The sequence below is a fragment of the Lithobates pipiens genome, unplaced genomic scaffold, assembly GCF_037356315.1.
Source record: "Lithobates pipiens isolate NorthernLeopardFrog02 unplaced genomic scaffold, aLitPip1_a1.2 Scaffold_18, whole genome shotgun sequence".
Lineage (NCBI taxonomy): Eukaryota > Metazoa > Chordata > Amphibia > Anura > Ranidae > Lithobates > Lithobates pipiens.
Genome location: NW_027507758.1, coordinates 152,855,029 through 152,879,093, shown reverse-complemented (window position 1 = coordinate 152,879,093; position 24,065 = coordinate 152,855,029). Strand labels below are relative to the sequence as shown.

General features: G+C 44.2%; 1 protein-coding gene across 1 annotated transcript in view; it reads left to right on the top strand.

Annotated features, from left to right (window-relative positions):
• Positions 1-2,385: 2,385 nt before the first annotated feature.
• SRD5A2 (steroid 5 alpha-reductase 2) overlaps positions 2,386-24,065 on the top strand; it is a 236,723-nt gene continuing 215,043 nt past the window's right edge. The window contains exon 1 of the mRNA XM_077486285.1: positions 2,386-2,764. Coding sequence (XP_077342411.1) covers positions 2,484-2,764 — 281 coding nt within the window. The 5' untranslated portion in view covers positions 2,386-2,483. The remainder of the gene's footprint in view (positions 2,765-24,065) is intronic.

Below are 24,065 nucleotides of genomic sequence, written 5' to 3'. Positions count from 1 at the left end.
TATCTCTTGTATCATGTCTGTAGTGTCTGACCATCTCTTGTATCATGTCTGTAGTGTCTGACCATCTCTTGTATCATGTCTGTAGTGTCTGACCATCTCTTGTATCATGTCTGTAGTGTCTGACCATCTCTTGTATCATGTCTGTAGTGTCTGACTATCACTCATATCACGTCTGTAGTGTCTGACCATCTCTTGTATCATGTCTGTAGTGTCTGACTATCACTTGTATCGTGTCTGTAGTTTATGACCATCTCTTGCATCCTGTCAGTAGTGTCTGACCACCTCTTGTATCCTGTCTATTGTGTCTGACCATCTCTTGTGTCATGTCACTTATCAAGAAAGTTTAAGCCATGTATACACTATTCTTTGTTTCCTCTACCCTGTGGGTTGAATGAAAAAACTGTCAGCTCCGGTCTGAACCGTTGTACTAACCATTCAAGGCTGCAGAACTGATGTGTCCTGACAGGGGGACGACCCTCTCACCTAGAACACTCCAATCAGCTCTTTTTGCCATTAGCTGCGAGTGCTGATTAGGAGTCGGCCGGCTGCTGGTTTTCCAGCATGCACGTCCAGCAGAAGCCATCCAAATGGCCAGCTTCTGTCAGGCAGACTGACATACACATAGGTCGAATGTCTGACTTTTTGTTATAACCGGCAGTTTTCTCCTGCCATTCGGCCCGTGTGTACCTGGCTTAAAGTGGTTGTAAAGCTTCAAGGCTTTTCACCTTAAAATGTTACTAAACCCACAACAGTAAAATCAGTCTGTATATTCAGTATGCTTGTTATACTCACTGTGGAACCTAAGGGGTTAATCCTCTGCATTGCGTAAAATGGCTGCTTGATCTTGTATGCACAGATTCTCCCCTCCCTGCACTGTCCCCCTGGACAAGTCAGAGTAACACAGAGCCTTAGGAGTCACTTTGCACATGCTCGGTTTGGTGTGTATTGCTGGAGAGGGTTTTTTTTCTTGGAAGTGTGCATGGATTAGCATCAATCAGAACTGTCCAGACATGTCCAGACAGAGGGTCAGGAGCCCTGCAGACTCATAAGACAGCTCAGTGCAGTATGAAAACTCCTCCTACAAGCTTCACCAGGAACCTATAGAAATCACAAGACTGTTATATACTGCTGGTGAGAAAAGGTATTTAGCTAGTCTGAGAAGCAGAAGAGAGGAAGCGATGTGCAGGAGGAGTATGGAGTGATACTCAGAAGAGAGGAAGTGATGTGCAGGAGGAGTATGGAGTGATACTCAGAAGAGAGGAAGTGATGTGCAGCCGGAGGAGTATGGAGTGATACTCAGAAGAGAGGAAGTGATGTGCAGGAGAAATGGAGTGATGTATATACTGGATGTATATATGGTCCCAAATTGCAATGTTCTGATCACTTGGACATCCCATAAGTCCCCATCCCTGTCCAAGTTTAATACCCCTCAATAAAATAAACAAAAACAAAATGCAAGGACTGCTTTATTGTCTCTGAAGAGTGTAAAAAGTGTGTGCCTGGCTGGGCAGGGTGACAGGTGGACTACTATACTCAGCAGCCCTCACAAATGTACCGTTACATAAGTATAGGCATGTTTATTATTTTTACTAAAAAAAAACAAGGGATCTCAGGAGCAAGCGAGAAAGGGCAGCTACATTCCTACATACAGAGGAACCATGGAGAACGAACGTGGCCACCCTCTAACAGGAAGTCAGATCACAGCAGCAAAAAAAACAAAAACGGAATTTGGAGGAGGCTGAGAACAATAGAAGGTACTTTTTGAGTTAAGACTACATACATAAATTTTTTTTTTTTTTTTTTTTTTTTAACCAGAGTGTCATATTAATCTAAGCAGTGTTTGTTTACTTTTACAACAAACGTTTTAAAAATGATTGAATTTTCTTTAAAAAAAAAAAAAATACATTTTAGCATTTTTTTTTATTATTATTTCAGACATCTTATTGGATTACGTAAAAAAAAAAAAATCTGTCCATGCATAGCCAGCATGAGACTGAATATTGCACATTAGACTGTAAGTTTCTGCAGTGTATGTGAATGAAATCTGTACAGCCCCCCCATGTGTAAATTAAAAAGAACAAAGCAAGGACAAATTAATCAGGGTCTGGGGGTTTTGCCAAAAGCATTTTAGAGATAATAATATAATGTAGTTGAACAGGTGAAAAGCAATGGAAAACCCTTTTTTTTTAATTTCTATATTTACATTTACATATTTCGTAGTATTACAATTCTGTTTTAAAATGCTGACTGATCCCATTGTCTATATACCCTGGAGGCTATACGCTTTACAGTAGTCATGGTCTGTACTTTGAACTGTGCACTGTTGTCTTGCCTTATGGGAGGGTACTATTACAGCACATTCTTCCCAGCAGTTTGCTAGAGATGTGCGAGTTTCCTCCTATAGTATTTATAGTGAATGGAGAGCTGGTTATGAAAACACCTCTGAGCGTTTGAGAAGTCTCCTCTGCCAGTCATCTTTAACCATGCAGTGCACACAGGACCTGGACTTTTATTTGAGTTCTACGCTTATCATTGTTGGGCTATTGTTTCTTCTCCGTCAACTGACTGAACCAGCTGGATATGGGAAACATGTTCCTAAAAAAACTAAGACAAACTTTACTCTGATTTCAGCCAAATACGGCTGGTTTATTCAGGAATCGCCATCATTCTTTGTACCTGTATTGATAGTGCTATACAATCAACAATGGGACACTCTGGGAAGTAAGATGCTCCTGGTGATGTTCTGCGGACACTACTTTCAAAGGTAAGACATCGAAAAAGTATTATTATGTAGGACAGGTAAGATATAAGTCTCATTAGAACTATTATGTCAGTGTACTACTTCCAAGGTATCATTAGTGGGTGTGTTAAGCTGAACTCCATAACAGTTCGCATAACATGTGAACCAGACCGGCTTTGGAGCCAGTTCACACGTCTGGGGCGGCCGTGGTCTGTTTTTGAAAAAGGTCCTGCGTGATTTTGGGTCCAGTTTAGGTGCAAATTCAGGTAAAAATTTGCACCTGAATCGCACCTGCACCGGTGCACAAAACGCACTAGACCCCAGACTGCAACCTGCAGCTGGAAATGCGTGAACCTAGCCTTCGAGATAATTTAAAGCAGTTTTACTTACCTTACTACTTTCCACCACAGGCTTCATTCTCTCTCCGGCGCTCTATTGGTTGTAGACACTCTGGCCCCGGGTGCAATGAAGGACCAGCAGTCCTCGGTTGTAAATGAGGACACCGAGGGCTCATCCACAACCCAAAGGGAGAGGAGAGCACTGGCTTCCAGGGAATCAAGGGATAAACTATGTAAAACTGCCTCTTAATGGTAAACTAGACAAAGATGAGCATTTACCCTTGCAGTGCAGAGAGAGCACCACTGCAAGGGTAACTTGGTATTTTCTTTGGAGTGAGTTCAGCTTTAAAGGAGAAGTATGGGCAAAGCTCATTTTGCCCTGATTCTCCTATGGAACACCAGAATGCAGTTAGATCTGCACTCCTGTGACCCATTTTTGGCCAACAGTGAGTGTCCCTATTTTACAGTTGAGATCCACCCAGATGCCTGGACCTGGCAGCTGGCTCTGTTTCTTAGCGAGCTGCTGGGAGACTGAGCAAGCCACTCTCACCCCTTCCACAGCCCAATATTCCAGTAAGCGCTGGAGGGGCAGAGCAGAGAGCCGGTGACTGACAGAGCAGAGGGGAGACTGAGCGATCAGCGGTGTTTGGTCGCTCAGTTCTCAGGGCAAAGCCAGTGAGAGACAGATGCAGCATCGGATTGATGTTACATCCACCTAGGTGAGTATAAATGTTTTTTTTTTCTGAACTCTATACTTCTCTTTTAAACTCAAACCAGACAATCCTGTAAGTTAGCAATCTTGTCCCAACTGAATACAGGTTGCATGAAAGAAATTCAGAAAATCTGAGGTATGCTGCAGGCAGAATCGTTTACTTTCTGTACATCAAGAGGCAGCTCCTACTTAATTTTGAACTGTGACTGCCATGGGTTTAGGTCCAGTGTACTCCGATGTGCTGAAGTGGCATATACCGGTACTCATTTATCTAAGAGTACTATTAAGTTCCAAATATCCCTGTATTTGACATGGCACGCAACACTTTTGGTTGAGGTTCTCCTCAACCAATAAAACTCTATATGGTGCTATATTATTTTGCACTCGTTCTAGTGAACAGTTTGTGATTTGGTGCCTTATTTCATTTATCTTCACTAATTTGATAACTTGAAAAATTGTAAATGTAATACATTCCCACTATATATGCTATATTGCAGAGACCTTGACTGAATATGTATAAGGCCCCATGTACACTGCTGTTGCTAAACGCACAATCAGTGACCATGTACACAGTTTTGTTTTACAGTTGTTTTAAGGCAGTTGCGTTTAACAGCCTTTCTTTGAAGGCAAAAAAATTGAGTTCAGACGCCGAAGATTTCCACATTTCAGACGCCAAACACCGCTAAATGTGGCTATTCGACGTTTTTATTTATTAGCGTTTTTTAAAGGTACCCAATTTTATGGACATTGAAACATTAAAAAATGATGAAAAACAATGAGAAAACATAAAAAGAACAAAAAAAGTTTAAAAACTGGTAATTGCTTGCAATGATTCGTAGACCATATATAGCCCTTGATCCAATCCAATACACCACTAGCAATGTTGTTTTACAAAGTATAATTGTAATTTGACTCATACGTTGTTAGATATGAAAAAATATGACCCCACAATTAAGCCTGACCACCGATGTGATCAAACATAGTTTTATGAAATTTGATAGTCACCAACAGACGTTCCTCTGGTGGCACACTTTTTCTAGTAGAATGTCAAATGAGGCAATGGACATGCGTGTAAAATTAAAAAAAAATATCGGGGTAGGTATGCAGCTGTACATACATGTTGGTAAAATATCCTACTGGCGTGCGCTTCGCGATCAATGGATGGGTCCAGTAGCGCCGAACGCTGGTCCTCACATGCAATTTTTGGCGCCATTCTAGCCTCATCTAGAGCAACATCAGGAGCATTTCCTCACATATGCTCTTTATGGGATCCATTGTAAAAAAAAAAAAATACAGAAATGTGGACAAATACAAGGACGTTGCTGCTCTCTCTGCTGCTGCTACTCACTCTGATCTCACAAAATGGCTGAAATAGTTAAATAAAACCTTTTTTTGAGCTTGGGGAGGGTCTTATGATATTATCTTTTCTGAATGCAGCTAAACGCGGCATGATGGGTGTTTCTAAACGCCGGTTTTAAGCTTTCAAAACAAACGCTCAGAGGACTTTGCCTCAGCGTCCCATGTACATAGAGCCTAACATAAGTGCTGTCTTTGTCTGCATTGATGTGGTTTTATACCCATTTCAATATCTTGTCACAACAGACAAAATGACTTTGTCATTCAGTTTCTGTTGGTCAAATGACCCTGTAAACACATATTTTGAGCAGCTGTTTAATGCTGAGAATACACACAATGATAAACATTCCATCGATCATAGATTTCACTAAGGCTGGCCATACACGATTCCTTTTTTTTTTTTTTTTTTTATTCAACCAGCAGGTTCCTTCATCTACACATTTGAGGCAGAAGGGGAAATCCTTCCTGCTGTGGTATGGTATTCTGACAACAGCCCTCACCACCATCAGAATACAATGATCAGTTTTCCCGGCTATAGCCAACAGCACTGATCATCCGGGGGAAAACCTGACAGGCTGGTTGTACACAAGTTGATCTGTCGGACAACTTGTGTACGACCAGCCTGCCCATACATGGATCGAAATACAGTTGCTTCCTACTGAACTGGACACATTTTCGATTCTCATATTCAGTTGATTTGTGCAAGGACTGGTCATTTTGTTTTTCATAACCATGATTGTTATTTGACCAAACAATTTAAAGAGTATAATTATTTTTCTCAAAGATTTTGTATTGCATGTGTATAGCCAGTATTACTCTTTGTATATTATATCAATAAGGATTGTTTTAAACTACTCATTTTTTTTGGGTAATATACAGTTGAGTAACCAAGCTTTGTGTTCAGCAAATATTTGACGTAACTCTCATGCCCACAAAACAATGTTTCAACTATTGTTCTGTATTACAGCACACGTGTTTTCAAGGACAGCATGTCTGCTTAAACCGTTTTCATTTCCTATCAAACACTGTGTAAAAGGAATTTGTGTTGTGCTCTGAATTGACAGAACTAGATCAAGTTGGGATTTTCTACTTTCATTTTATTACTTTCTGGCCATATTAACACACTAAGTTTGTTAAAATGATACCCACAAAGCATATTAGGCTTAAACACTGCTAAAATTAATGTCACAGCATATCACAGAAATGCTGAACCAGTAGTCAGGAGATGCCATATACCATCGAGATCATTTCAACAGTAAGTGGGCTAGATAAATAGAAGTGAATGTCCCAGTAACAAAAGTGTAGATGTGGGTTCATTTTAACAAAAGCTGAGATGTGGCATAACCTGTAAAATTTGTATGACTGCAGATATATTTTAATTCCGTAGTGTTAAAGATAGAGTATTTTCCTAATCCAATCAATCAATAGTAAACAGATGTTCCCAAATTAGAATTTGAAAGGAAAGAGCAGATTTGTAGACCAATATTGACACCAAGATGCTAATGACATTCTTATATCCTTGTAGATATAGAAAAAGCTGGGTATACATGGACCGAAAATCGTCCGTTTTGTATGTGCTTTAACATTTTGTGTAATTATTTTGTTTGTACATATTTTATACACTGCCCACATTCAGGATATTAAAGCATACAATTAATAAATGGCATCTGCGTACTAGGTTGGACTCATGAAATGAAATAGAAACAAAGGAAAAGAATGGGTCTATGTTGGACTGATATCCCTGGAGAGATTGTTGCATTGTAGTATCTATGTGCTTGGTCTAAGCTCTTCACTGATCTGAATGCAATTGTACTGTGTGTTGGCAGATTGCATTTAGATTGTAAGCTAGCAGATCTGCCAGACAGAGATGTGTGTGTGAATGGTTGCCTAGCAGACCAGTCAGAGGACAAACTGCTAGGTGGTGGCAAGCTACCTTAGGTCATGTGCATGGGCGTCAGGAGGGGGTGGCTGGGGGGGCTGAAGCTCCGAATGTGACCGCCCAAAGCTCCGAGTGTCAGCTCTGCAGGGTAGCCCCGAGCGCCGCGGTGAGCACGCCGGAACCAATCTGATCCCGAGCGCCGCCAAGTGTGGCCGATTGCGGCCGAGTGCCAAAGCAGGTCCTGCCTTCTGAAGCCTGCACGTCTATGATGGGTGTCCCACTGGTCCAATGCCGGGACCGTGGAATGTGTGACGTCCATCATAGGTGCTGTTGGCTCCAGAATGCGGGAATTACAAAGCCGCTGCCGCTCCACATACCCGCTTGGCGCTCGGGTGAGCCGCTCTCCTCTCCTCCTCTGAGGACTGACTGCTGTGACACCGCACACCACGGCTGAGACAGGTCAGTGTGTGTTAATGTCAGTGTGTGTTAATGTCAGTGTAGGTAGGTCAGTGTGTTAATGTCAGTGTAGGTAGGTCAGTGTGTGTTAATGTCAGTGTAGGTAGGTCAGTGTGTGTTAATGTCAGTGTAGGTAGGTCAGTGTATGTAAATGTCAGTGTATGTAAATGTCAGTGTAGGTAGGTCAGAGTATGTAAATGTCAGTGTAGGTAGGTCAATGTGTGTTAATGTCAATGTAGGTAGGTCAGTGTGTGTTAATGTCAGTGTATGGTAGGTCAGTGTAGGTAGGTCAGTGTATAGGTAGGTCAGTGTAGGTAGGTCAGGCAAGTCAGTGTAGGTAGGTCACTAACGTTAGTGTATGTAGATTAGTGTATGTATATGTCCAGTGTATGTAGGTCAGGCAGGTGAGTGTAGGTAGGTCCCTATCGTCAGTGTAGGTAGGTAGGTTACTACCATCAGTGTAGGTAGGTTAGTGTATGTAAGTCACTACTGTTAGTGTCACGACCCAGCCAAAAAAAACTTGCATTGCGTACAACAACACCCCCCCCCCCCCCCCCCCCGTTTCCGGCCTTGGACTCCAGGCTGAAGCCCCTGGTTCTTTTGCCACCTAGCAACACCCCTGTTCATGTGCCTGGTGTGCATGGCAGTGGGAAGAATGATGAACACAAGATTTCTAGTTTGTGGGATAGCTTGAGGAATCCCAAAAGTGTGTGCTAATTGCTAGGGACGGCTCCCAAACCCTTAAAGTGATCCAGATTGCATGTAAGATTTGTACCTGCCCATGTGTTCTCATCCAGTTATATTGGAGTGGGGTCTCCTTTACTGGTGGCCAGAGGTAGTGCAGACTGTGAAAAATGTATCACAGCCAGTCTTATATGTGCAAAGCTCCCCCTCTTTCTCTTCTATGCCAAACAAAACAAGGTCCACGCCTCAGTTAGCTAGTTTCTATTGGCTTGCATTTTTTAACATTTTTACGGCTGCTACCAAAAATGTCAAAGATGCAAGCCCATGGCAACTAGCTAACCAAGGAAAGAACCTTGTTTGATGTAGGAGGGAATGAGGGGGAGCTTACATTGCAGAAAAAAAACTGGCCATGATACACTTTTCACAGCCTGAACTAGCTATGGCCATCAGTAGAGGAAGACTCCTCTGATGGCCAATGGCTCTCGCTGCTATCAATCTAGCCTGTGAGAAGGGAGAGAGACGCTGCTCTTGTGCACATCACTGGATCAAGATCAGGCTCAGGCAAGTATAAAGGGGGCTGGGGGGATCCCAGACAGAGGGAGTTTTTTACCTTAATGCAGAGAAATCATTAAAGTTAAAAAACCCTGAGGCTGGGTTCACACCATTGCGAATTGAATGCGGGATCCAATTCACAGTAGCCACGGGTCCGGTGCATCTTTTGGTCCATTTTAGGTCCGAATTCAGCCCAAAATTCAGGCTGAAATTAGACATGAAACAGTGAACCAGCGCGCACCAGACCCCTTCTGTGAGCCACATGTGGCTTATATGTGAAACAAGCCTAAGGCTTTAAAACCAATTTAAGACTTACAATTCTGTTTTAAAAGGCACAGAATACAAGTAAATAGCAAATTAAAGTGTATACTCTTTTCCACAGTCCTATGTACACAGAGGCAGGTCCACCAAATATGTGTCAACGTGGCTGTTTCCAAACAGCCCTTGAAACAAGTGGGCAAATAACTGGGAATATATTCCACTAGGTTACTGGAGTAGGATACCAGGAGGTTGCGAGAACAGGGTTCTCAAAGCTTGATTAAAAAAAAAGGCACAGTGAAGTGTGTCAACTATTGATAGGTGAGGAGAAGTCAATTTCCCAGAGTATTTTATACCATCCCAGAGTAACAGTGAATGAGCTAGAATACGGTTATGCTTAGGTGGGAATTTAGAGGGAGGTAACCAAAGATGTGTTAACCTCCCTGGCGGTATGATTATTTCAGCTTTTAGGTGCTGAAAGGGGTACCATTATTTTGCATGGAAATTTGGCGTTTTATATTGTAGGCCTGCAATTCTTAGAAATAACTCACTTAAATCTGTCCAAACCAGAGTCTAGTAGACATCCCGGGTATGATAAAGTTTGGAACACAAAATCATAAATTATAATATAATAAATGACTATAAATATAACAAATAATAATGTAATAATAATAAAAAATATTCAATAATGTAATCAAATCAAAAACACAGAAATTTGCTCAGTTTCAGAATTGTCGCTGTTATTACTTTTAGTGTTTGATGATATCATGAATATCCCCACAAATAACTATCGCTCAATTCTGTAAGTGATTCTAATTTATTATCGCTGTTTTCTAGCTGGTCTAAAAGCACTATTGAGGTAAACTGACATTTTTTGGTTGCTATGGACAATCTCCAGTTTCCTGGCAGAAAGAATAGTATTTATAATATAAAACTGTATGCAGGACACTGGGCAAACCACTAGGGACAAAAGGGATGTGTAATTATTTGATACAGTACTGTAATCTGTAAGATCACAGTATACTGTATCTTTACTGGGTTTTTTACTTTTTGAATTTGGCGCCAAACTCTGTCCCCGTGCGTCACAACGCTCGCGGATCACAGCGGGGAGACAACGCAGGATCCAGGATACAAGGTAAGTAACCTCTACGTGGATCCTGCGATGCAATCCCGAGCCTGGCTTTGGTACTGAAATCTCACCTCGAGCCAGACTCGGGAATACTACCAGGGAGGCTACTATCAGAATCAAATGCCATGGTATTAGCTCCAAGAATGCCCTCAGTAGACATTCATGCAAAGCATATAGGAGGGCTAAAGGCACTACAGTGCCTTGAAAAAGTACTCATACCCCTTGAAATGTTCCACATTTTGTCATGTTACAATTAAAAATGTAAATGTGTTTTATTGGGATTTTATGTGGTAGACCAACACAAAGTGGCACATAATTGTGAAGTGGAAGGAAAGAGATAAATAGTTTTCACATTTTTTTACAAATAAATATGTGAAAAGCATGGCGTGCATTTGTATTCAGCCCCCATCTAACTAAAATCTAGTGGGACCAATTTTCTTCAGAAATCATCTAATTATTAAATAGAGTCCACCCTATGTGTAATAGAATCTCAATATAAATACAACTGTTCTGTGAAGCCCTCAGAGGTTTGTTAGAGAACCTTAGTGAGATAACAGCATCATGAAGGCCAAGGAACACACCAGACAGGTCAGGGATAAAGTTGTGGGGACGTTTAAAGCAGGGTAAAGTTATAAAAAAATATCCCAAGCTTTAAACATCTCACGGAGCACTGTTCAATCTCAAGAGATGGCCATTCCCAGAAACTGACAGGCCGGGCAAAGAGAGCATTAATCAGAGAAGCAGCCATGGTAACTCTGGAGGAGCTGCAGAGAGTCACAGCTCAGGTGGCAGAATCTGTCCACAGGACAACTGTTAGTTGTGCACCCCACTAATCCAGCCTTTATGGAAGAGTGGCAAGAAGAAAGTAATTGTTGAAAAAAAAAAAACATAAGAAGTCATGTTTGCAGTTTGTGAGAAGCCATATGGGAGACACAGAAAACATGTGGAAGAAGATGAGACCAAAATTTAACTGCACATCACCCTGAACACACCATCCCCACCATGAAACATGGTGCTGGCAGCATCATGTTATGGGGATGCTTTTCTTCAGCAGGGACAGGGAAGCTGGTCAGAGTTGATGGGAAGATGGATGGAGCCAAATACAGAGCAATCTTAGATGAAAACCAGGTTAGAGTTTGCAAAAGACTAGAGACTGGGGTGGAGGTTCACCTTCCAGCAGGACAACGACCCTAAACAGCCAGAGCTACAATGGGATGGTTTAGATCAAAGCATATTCATGTGTAAGCATGGCCCAGTCAAAGTCCAGACTTAAACCCAATTGAGAATCTGTGGCAAGACTTGAAAATGGCTGTTCACAGATGCTCTCCATCCAATCTGACAGAGCTTGAGCTATTTTGCAAAGAAGAATGTACATAAATTTCACTCTCTAGAAGTGCAAAGCTGGTAAAGACATAACCAAAAAGACTTACAGCTGTAATTGCAGTGCAAGGTGGTTCTACAAAGTATAGACTCGGGGGCTGAATACAAATGCATGTCACACTTTTCACATATTTCTATCACATAAAATCCCAACAAAAAGACATTTAAGTTTTTGGTTGTAACATGACAACATTTGGAAAATGTCATAGGGTATGAAAACTTTTTCAAGGCACTGTATATGAGCTGCTTGATAATATGAATTTATATTTGGAAATGCTAACTATATAAACTCCAAGAACTTACTTTGGAAAATATAAGTAAATCATTCACAGATAGAAACAGAGAAAACACAGAAAACATAGAAGCTTAAGAATAAATGTCATTTTGACAGCATGGATCCTACAAACCCAAGAAATGTGGCAATGTTGCCAGGTTTCTAAAAATATGGTTAGTTCTAAGGAGTGGGGGAATATTGGCCAGATAGAGACTCGCAGCTAGGGGTTAAAGTGAGAACTTCAGAGAGTGAGTCCATCAAAAGGGGTAAGATATTTGGACAGATGAGGTTACATTTACTTCTTGGGATTTAGCTTGTATTACCTGTTGGCCAGAGGTTACTGTGACATTGTCAAGTGTTTTGAAAAAAAACCTTGTGAGAGGTACATGGGGGGAGGCCAGCATTAGGAGAATGCTGGTATTGTCATAGCAATCAAAGACTCTTCCACAGTGTCATTCTGATGCTAGATTGAGATTATCCTAGCCACCAGCTGAATCAGGGGATGGTCAAGAGAGGAACGTTGGATGAGTCATTTGTTGTTATGATGCTGGCAGCCACAAGCTTCATAGCAACCAGCGAGCCGTCTGTGAGAAGTTGTCAGTCATGACAGCTCCCAGCACAGAATGCCCTGCTCTGAACACTGGAATATCTCTCTCTGACTTTATCTGGTTTATTCCTCTCCCCCAACCCTCCGCCCCCCCCCCCCCGCTGCCATATATAGCACCTTTGAGGCGAGAGGAGGAAGTGGATACATGTCAAAACCAGGTACCCGCTCCCACTTCCGGGTATGACAATACAAGCACAATGATCATGGCGATCTACACAATTTCCGCCTCGCCTTCTGGGAAACACAGAGGTCACAGAAGACAAGGGGGACCATTCAGAAAAGCACAGTGCATGCACAGTAGGAATCATTTCACATGATTATAGGTGTTACTTTAATCAGGTAATGACTAAGCACTTATAAATTGTGTGAAATGCATCTATGTCCCAATAAAGGATTTTAGATCACAGTTGTGGTGTGCAGCCTATTCTTCTTTTACAAATTAATTGCGGAGGCAGGCTGAGGCGGGAACCCACTAATTCCATCAGGCTTCCTCATCTCACCTGGAGAGGCAAGCCTTTCTCTGTCTAAATTCCAAGAATTAAATGTTAGTTTTGTTTCAGTAGAACTCACCAGCTGGAAAAGTGGTGCCTGAGCCTTTATTCCATGGGTAGTAACTAGGGATGGGCCGAACAGACCCCTGTTTGGTTTGCACCAGAACTTTCGAACACTGCAAAAGTTCGGACCTGAATAACGAACCCTATTAAAGTCAATGGGACCCAAACATCAAAAATCAAAAGTGTCAATTTTAAAGGCTTATATGCAAGTAATTGGGCATACAATGGTTATAGGGGTCTGGGTCCTGTCCTGGGGGACATGTATCAATGAAAAAAAGTTTATGAAAAACATAATTTTTTAATGAGCAGTGATTTTTTAGATTTTTAAAGTGAAAGCATAAAAAATGAAAAAATCCTTACAATATAGTGCCTGGGGGGTTGTCTTAGTCTACCTGTAAAGTGGCAGATCTGTACCATGTCTGGAATCTGCTGCAGCAATAATTGCATTTATAAAGCCCCCCCCCCCCCAAAAAAGGAATTTTCCCTGAAGCTGCCTTTATTTTGCTCAGCAACACCTGGGGAGCCAGTGAGTATGATGAGGCCACAATGTAGTGCACTGGTAAGAATATTAGAGTTTTTTTTGGATACATTCTAGTATTGGGTGCGTAAAAATTGCGCCTTCCCACCGTAACCCTATAGAGTTAATATTGATGAAAGCAAGAATTGGCCTTGCTGTAAAAAATTGCAATGATATGCACCTGTCAAACAGGTTCAGAAAAATGACTCTTTGGGTGTGGGGGTGCCTTCCCACTGTAACCCTATAGAGGTACTCTTGATGAAAGCAAGAATTGGCCTTGCTGTAAAAAAATTGCAATGATACCCACCTGTCAAACAGGTGCTGAAAAATTGGTCTTTGGGTGTCAGTGGTGCTGTCACGTACCTTCTAGTAGCGAGCCCGGATTGCGGAAAGAGGCCTCCCTTACAACTCCCACTACCGGTTTCCTGGCAATGTAACAGGGAACACAGGAGTAAGGAGGGGTATAGGTGCCTGGCAGGATCAACAGATGAGAGGGATGGATAGGTGAAGTTCAGTGGAGCAGGTAATCACAGCGAATGGATCAGCAGGTAGTTTATAGCAGATAACACGGTAACTTGCAGCAGATGACACAGTTCAATATAAGCAGGTACTTGCAGCAGGTGAACATTTCAATAAGACAAGTAACTTGTAGCAAACAAACAGTGCAATATAAGCAGGTACTTGCAGCAGATGAACAGTTCAAAACAAGCAGGTTACTTGAGGCAGATGACACAGTTCAATGTAAGCAGGTTCACCTTTAGCAGATGGATGGTCAAAACAAGCCGGGTCAGATATCAGACAGGAAGCGAAGTACAAGGGAACAGGCAGAAGAATCGTCACAACAAGCCGGGGTAGGGTGCAGGCAGATAGCAGATGGGTCACAGGCAGGCCGGGTCAAACAGGAACAAATATTACGGATCAGGTCTCTCAGGTATAACGCTATAGAGCAGACAGCAGAGACCATTAGCAAGAGGCTGGTTTAAATAGGCCGTTTGGCGCCAACACGGACGCACGCACGCGACCCCGCACGTGTCCGCGCACGCGCACCCGCATACGAACGCATGTGCGTTCGTACGATCGTGCGCACCCGCGACAAAGCCCGTGATCGGAAAACCAGAAGACCTGGAGGTCAGTCTCTTCATGCGATTTTCATGACAGGTGCCTTCCCACCATAACGCTATAGAGGTAAAGGTGAAGAAAGCAAGAATTGGCTTTGCTGTAAAAAATTGCAATGATATGCACCAGTCAAACAGGTGCAGAAAAATGACTCTTTGGGTGTCAGGGGTGTCTTTCCACCGTAACCCTATAGAGGTAATCTTGATGAAAGCAAGAATTGGCCTTGCTGTAAAAAAAATGCAATAATATGCACCTGTCAAACAGGTGCTGAAAAATTGGTCTTCGGATGTTAATTGTGCCCATGAAAACTATACCAAAAACATTCTTCCAGATGAAATGATTGAACACCCTCAAAGCTAGGCAGCCTCGAAGTCCTGCAGAGATTCCACATTCCAAAAAGACTTAATCAGTGATATCGGCATCAGGGGTTTCATAGCTGGTAATCCAGGACTGATTCATTTTTTATAAAAGTCAAACGGTCCACGGAGTCTGTGAACATACGCGTTCTATGATCAATAAGGAAACCTCCTGCAGCACTGAATGCCCATTCTGAAAGCACAATGGATGCAGGGAAGCCCAACAACTCAATAGCTTACTGGGCAAGTTCTGGCCAGTGGTCTATTCTCAGGACCCAGTGAGTCAGTGGATCTTCAGCTGGAAAGCTCTCTATCTCTGTTTTGGCCAGAAGTAATCGTCCACCATGTGATGCAGGCGCTGCTGATGGGATGTGGAAGCCAACAGCCCTGGGTGGCGAGGACTAAAAAATTTCCGAAATGCCTTAGGCGGACACTTTCTCCAACGTTCCTCTCTTGACCAACAAAAGACTCAAATCAATATTTTCCAGGAGGAGGAGGAGGGGTAGAACTCACAGGTCTGGCATAATTACCACCAGCTTTATGGAGACGTGGGGTCACAACAAGCTGCAGCACTGAGCCCTGTCCTGCATCCTTTTGAGTTGCAAGCAGCGTTACCCAGTGTGCTGTGAACTAAATATATTGTCCTTGCCCATCCTTGCTGGACTATGTGTCATATATTGTCATATATTGTCCTTGCCCAAGGATCCCAGAACATTCACTTCCACATGATGGTAGAGAGATGGAACGGCCTTATGTGAAAAGTAGTAGCGACTGGGAACCTGCCATTGTGGTACAGCACATTGTGAAAATTCACGGAAGGGGGCAGAATCCACCAGGCTGAAAGGCAGAAGTTGGAGAGCCAACAGCTTTGACAAGCTGCATTCAGACGCTGGGCATGTGAGTGGCAGGGACTGTATATATTTTTTTTCCGCTGCAGCAGATGAGGCAGAGAAATTTGCTGGCTACAGTGTACAGCTGGTGGTGTGCTGCTGGCAAATGTGCTACTAGTACCTGGGACACCCTGTGCTATACCATCATCCCTGTCAGTGGAGGCTGCTGAAAGGTAATTGCTCGGTATCGCAGGGTGCGGACTGAAGTGGGTAAGGAGGAGGAGGAGGGACAGACTTGTGCCCCAATTTGTGTGACTTTTAGGTGCTCTTACCAACGGGCCGAGTGGTTGGACGTTAAATGCTTTGTTAGGCATGTGGTACCCAAATGGTTGGTGTTTTTTCCACGTTTGATGTGCCTGAGACACAGTTTGCAGATAGCAACAGTGTGATCTGCTGCAGATATGCTGAAAAAGGACCAGACAGCTGAGCTTTGGGGAGTGGGCCGGGAGATAACAGCTGCAGAATGTGATGGAATAGGATGACTGCTCTCTACTATTTCTTGATGCCGGCCTCCTTGGGGTTGTGCCGCCTCACCTTCAGTTTCCTCCTCTACTCTATCTGGCACCCAGGTTGCATCAGTGACCTCAACATCATCATCATCTACATCTGCAGGGGACTGCACACTTGTCTCTACTTGCGTGACAGAGGATGAGGAAGGTTTAGTAAGCCAGTCCACCACCTCCTCTGCATGCTGTGGCTGGATAGCAGAGGCAAACTCACTAAACAGAGGAAAGTATGCCCTGCCTGAGGACTGACCATCATGTTCACCTTTGCCTGTGGACACATTTGTTGCTCGCTCCCTTACAGTGCCAAGGGAATGTCTGCCTCTCCTTGTTGTCCTCTCAGACATTATTGGGAGGGAGGGTGCGGTGCTTATAAGCAAATGTAAAGAAGAAGTTGAAATCTGTATGTAGATGCAATTTAATCAATGTAAAGAGGTGTTTGGTGCACTTTAATTTTAGTACTCGAATACACTATAATATACTGCAATATAATGCAATATAATGCTCCAAACGTATAGTGAAGCATGGAACTATATGGCATTAAACTGGCTGTAATGCACACATAACTATGTGGCAGTAACATATGCAAAACTATATGGCATTAAACTGGCAGTAAGGCACACAGAACTATGTGGCGTTAAACTGGCAGTAACTCACACAAAACGATATGGCGTTAAACTGGCAGTAATGCACGCAAAACTATATGGCGTTAAACTGGCAGTAACGCACACAAAACTATATGGTGTTAAACTAGCATTAATGCACAAAACTATATGGCGTTAAAAAGCCAGTAATGCACGCAAAACGATATGGCGTTAAACTGGCAGTAACACACACAGAACTATATGGCATTAAACTGGCAGTAACGCATGCAAAACGATATGGTGTTAAACTGGCAGTAACACATGCAAAACGATATGGTGTTAAACTGGCAGTAACACACACAGAAGTAAATGCCATTAAACTGACAGTAACGCGTTAGACTGGCAGTAACGCACAAAACTATATGGCGTTAAACTGGCAGTAATGCACGCAAAACTATATGGCGTTAAACTGGCAGTAACGCACACAAAACTATATGGTGTTAAACTAGCATTAATGCACAAAACTATATGGCGTTAAAAAGCCAGTAATGCACGCAAAACGATATGGCGTTAAACTGGCAGTAACACACACAGAACTATATGGCATTAAACTGGCAGTAACGCATGCAAAACGATATGGTGTTAAACTGGCAGTAACACACACAGAAGTAAATGCCATTAAACTGACAGTAACGCAATCAAATAGACGGTGTACAACCGTCACTACACTGACGCTATCTGAACTGACCTTACTATAGCTATACACTAATGTCAAGATTACTGACACGGTCTCACTACACTACAATTAAACTATCTGAGCTGTTCCTACTCTAGCTGCATACTATGCAAAGCTGGATGATGGTCCTCCTCACTACACTCACACTATCCTTAGACTGACACTAAACTAATATTCTACACTGACAATTGAAGCAAAATAGCACAGTATAGCACACCAACTAACTGATAGCACTGAACCGAGTCCTGTTCTATCTCTCTCCATGCCAAAATCACACTGAAAATGGCTGCCATTGAAAGAATACTTTTATACTGTGGAGCGGGAATGAGCCATGATTGGATAGTCATGATGACAGTGTCCAATCATGACTCTGACAGTGCTCTGTGCCCTGATTGGCTGAAGCTTTCCCTGATTCAGCCAATCAGGGCTTGCAATGCACTGTTCAGTGCCGCAATGCATTGTGGTCCATTCAGAGGGGTTGTTTGCCTGAACAAGCGAAAAAAGAAAGTTCGGCCTGAACTTATGCTTGGGCCAAACCCTTCGCCCATCCCTAGTATCAACAAGAACTGCTACTTGCAGCACTGGTGATGAGCAGGTTCTTGTGCAGGGCCAGTGCAAGGATTTTTGTCTACATAGGCAAAGTTGCAATTTGGTGCCTCCCACCACCCCCCTCACGTCCACACCATCCTCCAAACACCCCCTCCCCTCCACAATGCGTAGCCAGTATGTATGGCCAGGTATTGTATAACACAGTCATTGTACCACAAAATACTCCTAATTGCTGTACCACAACTGACAGCCTCACAGGCACAAATAAATCTCAGGACAAAGTATTTTGTAAAAAGAAAAAAAAAATTTAACATTTTCATTACATATGCTTTTATGCACACAAAAAGGATAGAATTTTGTCTGTCACAGCCGACCATAAAAAACAACTTTATTAAAACCAGCAATTGTTGAGACAACGGGCACTTGTGATGTACAACATAATGTATAGAGTGTAGGAGTCAGGAATCACATCATAGTCCCCAGAATTTCCCCTTAATGCTCATTCAGACCAGTCCTTCATATTGAGCTGCTGTCTGTTGTGCAGGCAGTATGTAGAAGTGGATGCAGACACAGTGGTTGCATGGACAAAATTGCATGTCAAAATTTGTGCAATTGTGTATATATGGATCTAAACTGACTAAGGCATTTGCATCCACTTTTATGGGCTGCCTGCATACAGCTCCGAGATGGACACACAGCAGACAGCAGCTCTGTGTGGAGAACAAGACTCAAAACCTGTTTGAATGAGCCCTTTCAACAGAATCTGCAGAGTTCCCCTTTAAACTTTAACTCTGTTAAAAGGCACTGGGCAACCTGATGTAGGGAGGAGCACTGGCAACTTTGATATAAGAGGGATCTGGTGACAGAACCTCCTTACATCAGAGTTTCTTTACACAGGAATTTGCAGAGTTCCTCCATAAATAAGTGTCCTCCTCACTCCCCCTTTACCTTAGGGTTTCTAGTTGCACTTCCCTCTTAAATCGTTGTCCATTTCATGCATGCAGCCTTGTAGGGTACTGTGGGAAGGTTCAGGCAAGCTTGTAGGGCAATGTGAGCAGGTTCAGGCAGGCTCTAGGGCACTGCCAGCTTGCTCTGGCTCAGGCAGGCTGCTGGTCCTTCCCCCTCCTCCTGCCCGTCTTCTTCAAACCACTAGAAACAGGTGCTAAGTGATTGATGTCACATGCACCCACCCATACCTGTCATTCTACCTGAGTCAGGCCAAGCTCAGCTGTCTAACAATTGGCCAGCTCTGGAACTATACTGTGCATACCACGGAAAATTTATATACAGCAAGGCCGGAAAATTTATTGCCACTCAACCAGGAATGGGGTCTTCCAGCATTCGGGGAGGACCCAGCCTCCTCAAGACTACACGAGTTAGATATAGCTAGATCCCTAAGGCACTATTTAAGTTTAACACAACCGTTCCGTAAAGATCATCGACTGTTTATCATCCCAAAGGGCGCCAAAAAGGGAATGGCAGCATCCAAGATGACCTTGGCATGCTGGATTGTGAGTTTAATCCAAAGAGCATATCGGGCTAGTGGTCTTCCAGTTCCAGATGCGCTCAAAGCACACTCAACGCGGGAAATGGCCTCCTCTTGGGCAGCCTTGGCGCGGGTCTCCCCTGAGACAATTTTCTGAGTGGCTAGTTGGTCGTCCTTCAACACTTTCATGTCGCACTATAGTGTAGACCCAGCGGTTCTTACTTCCCGAGAATTTGGGGAGAGGACCTTGCAGTTATCTGTGCTGTAGTTTTCATTAGATTTCTTATTGCAGTACTCTCCCTGTAAGCGAGTTATTTACCATTGCTATGCTGCCATGAAGGCACCAGAAAAACAGAAAATGTAATACTTACCATTCCGTCATTTTCCTTTCCTGGTGCCTACCCATGGCAGCATACACCCTCTCTTCAATAATCCTTAATGTTCTGAGGTCTAGTTACAAGAATACCAGTAGGGGGGAAACAAGTCTTTTATTTATAGAGTTAAAGTGGTCCTGTGGGTTGGTCGGGGCCGGAGCAACCAACCATTGGTATGCTGCCATGGGTAGGCACCGGGAAAGGAAAATTATGGAAAGGTAAGTATTCAATTTTCCAATTTTATTAGCGTTTTTTGGCTGGAAAAAACCCCCAGAACTACTGGGTTTGAAGAGGAGATTTTCAGCTGTTTCGCTAAAAAAAATGTTACTGCAAAAACACTGCAAAACTCCAGCATTAGGGGGGGATATGGGCTTCATAACTCCAGACGACCCTGGTTACAGAGAAATGCATGTGTTGGAAGGGCTGATGTTATTCCGCAAGTCAACCTGACCACTTGGACCTGCTGGTTGTTTGTAACACATGCTGTGTAATTCCTTCAAAATTGTAAATGTGAATTTATCATTTCATTAACATTTTGGTGAAATACTACACTATGTGGATTTGTCTCTGTATTTTAACTTTGTCCATGGAGTCTAACTTGACTTAGAAGATTGTGGAACCTTTGCAACTGATAAGGTGGCATTGGTGGGCACTGATAGGCTGCACTGGTGGGCACTGATAGGCTGCACTGGTGGGCACTTATGAGGTGGCACTGATGGAAACTGATAGGCACTGATAGGCTGCACTGGTGTGCCCTGATGAGGTGGCACTGATGGGCACTGATAGGCTACACTGGTGGGCACTGACAAGGTGGCACTGATGGGCACTGATGAGGCTATGCTGGACACTGATGGACACTAGCCTGTGCATATAATACCCTAGCCTGTCCATATACTGCCCTAGTCTGCCCCTATACTACCCCAGCCCAACCCTATAAAGCCCTATCCCACCCCTATACAGCCCTATGCCAGTGGCATATCATCAATATGTGCAAGGAGTTCACTGCACACGGGCCCTGAGGGGTAGGGGAGGGGTGGCAGGGCCCACTGCGCCGACACAGTGCACCCACGGATGTCCTAGGGTGCCAAGATGGGGGAGAGGTAACATTGTGGTATGGTGGTATGCCATATAATTTTGCATATAGACAAGGTGCTGCATGTAAATCAAATTTTTGTTTTAATTATCATGATATAAAATAATGGATGTGGGGGTCTTTTGGTGGGCGTGATTTTTTTGGGGGTGTGGGCAGCATTTCATTCTTGGACCCAGGCAGCACAAAGTCTTGGGTCAGCTCTGAGTGTACGTTATCATTCCTTCATGGGAAAGAAAGAGGAACTATTTGTCATGGTTATGCAATAGAGTTCGTCTGCTTACCTGTCTGCATGTGTTCATTTCTAGAGACCAGCCGAGCTTCACCTGACTGCTTTTATATCCATCCTCTGGCATGGCTCCACCCTAGCTCCTATCAGACAACTCTATATTAAACTGTGCACTGCTAGCCTATCCTGCTGATCAACCTTTGTGTGTTAGCTTCCTGTTTCCTGCCGTGTGCTCTGCTACTGTTTTCTGTTACCGACTTTGGCGTGTCTTGACTATCCCTGTTTGCCTGTGATCCTGACCTTTTGGCGTGTACCCGACTATTCTTGTCTGCTTGTGGCCCCGACCTTGGCTTTGTCCCTCACCATCCCTATCCTCCTGTTGCCTACTGTGGGTGTGAGCTGGGGGACCCTGGGGGTCGCGACCTGGAGCCAGTTGGAGCCAAGTCCATCCTCACCACTCGAGGCTCTGGTGAACACCTGCTGGCTCTTAGACTCCGCGCCCCAGGGAATCTTACGCTCTAACCCCAGTGGGATCTGTCCCCCGTCTGCAGCAGTCAGCCGTAGGGTCCACAACCTTGCGGTGCACCCCTAAACCCTACGGTGTGCATCTGTCACCTGGGCTATAGGTGACCTGACAGTTTGATCAGCCATGGACCCGGCTGACGTGCCGCTCCCTGCAGTCGATCCATTGCAGGGCATAGTGCGGAGACTCGAGACCCAGGAATCTAATCAGACTCAGGTGATGCGATTCCTTCAGGATCTGGCTTCCCGCTTTGAGCAGCTACAGGCTTCCTTGGGAACCCCGAACCTGCAGCCTCAAGTACAGTCTGCGACTGCACCTATCGCACCAGTCGCATCCACACATTCATTATTACTGCCAGCTCCGTCCCGTTTCTCTGGGGACTCCAAGGCCTGCAGGGGCTTCCTCAGCCAATGCACCATTCATTTTGAGCTCCAGCCCCAAAACTTTCTGTCCGATCGGGCAAGGGTAGCCTATATAATTTCCCTCCTCTCCGGTGAAGCTTTAGCTTGGGCTGCTCCCCTGTGGGAGAAAAATGATCCAGTGGTTTCCAGCCTGTCCAACTTCTTGAAGCTCTTTCGTAACATCTTTGAGGAGCCAGCTCAGGTTTCTTCTGCGGCTAGTGCCCTTTTACGCCTTCGCCAAGAATCTTGTTCAGTGGGCCAATATGCACTTCAGTTCCATATCCTTACGGCGGAATTGAGCTGGAACAATGAGGCCCTGGTCGCAACCTTTTTACATGGCCTCTCTGACCGAGTGAAGGACGAATTAGCAGGAAGAGCTATCCCCGCCGGTCTGGACGATGTCATTTCCTTATGTAATCAGATTGACATTCGTTTCCAGGAGAGGTCCTTAGAAAAAAGACGCCAGCACCCCCCAGGTTCTAGTCAGCCTGAGCTTTTTCCCCGTCGCCCTGTGGAGCATCCTCTGTCTGCTGAGGAACCCATGCAGCTGGGCCGGACCAGACTAACCCCTGAAGAACGTGTTAGACGCAGAACTCTGGGCTTGTGTCTTTATTGTGGGGGCAAGGGTCATTTTCGTGACTCCTGCTCGCTCTGTCCGGGAAACGCTCGGGTCTAATACATTTGGAAGGTGGAGTATTGGACCCAGAAACATCACCTTCTCGTCTCCTTCTTCCGGTGTTCCTCCATGTAGGCACTTCTTCCCAATCGGTCCTAGCATATCTGGACTCCGGGGCTGCCAGCAATTTTATGGACTGGAGAACTGCTTCTTCTATGAAGCTTACCCTTTCTCCCCTCGCTACTCCACTAGTAGTCTCGGCAATTGATGGCACTGTGCTCCCAGGGGGCCCTATCCAATTCCAGACGCTACCTATTAGGATGTCGGTAGGGATACTCCACCAGGAGTGGATCTCCTTCCTCATCCTACCCAAGGCCTCTACCCCCATTGTATTGGGCCTTCCTTGGCTACAGCTCCACTCGCCACATGTGGACTGGGTATCTGGGAAGATCCTGGCCTGGGATCCTTCGTGTTTCTCGTCTTGTCTTCCCAAGGTGACCCCCAAGAGGAAACTTCCCATTGCTACCACATCTGTATCATCCGATCTTCCCGTGGCATACAGCGATTTCCGGGATGTGTTCTGCAAGAAGTCTGCTGAGGTGCTTCCTCCTCACAGATCTTTTGACTGTGCTATTGACCTTGTCCCTGGAGCAACCCTGCCCAGGGGTCGTACCTACCCTTTGTCCATTCCAGAGACCCAGGCCATGTCTGATGATGTTGCTGAGAATCTGGAGAGAGGTTTCATCTGGAAATCCTCATCGCCTGCAGGAGCAGGGTTCTTTTTCGTTGCCAAAAAGGATGGTACCCTCAGACCCTGCATCGACTATAGAGGTTTAAACGCTGTGACTATTAAAAACCGTTACCCCTTACCTCTAATATCTAAGCTATTTGACAGGTTGAAGGGGGGCTTCCATTTTCACTAAGTTGGATTTCAGAGGTGCATACAATCTCATTCTAATACGGGAAGGTGACGAATGGAAGACCGCATTTAACACTAGGGATGGGCATTACGAGTACTTGGTTATGCCTTTTGGTTTGTGTAATGCTCCAGCTGTGTTCCAGAACTTTGTCAATGAAATATTCAGGGATCTACTGTACCAGTTTGTTGTCATCTATCTGGATGATATTCTCATCTTTTCCGAAAATCTGCCTGCTCACAGAAACCATGTACGCACC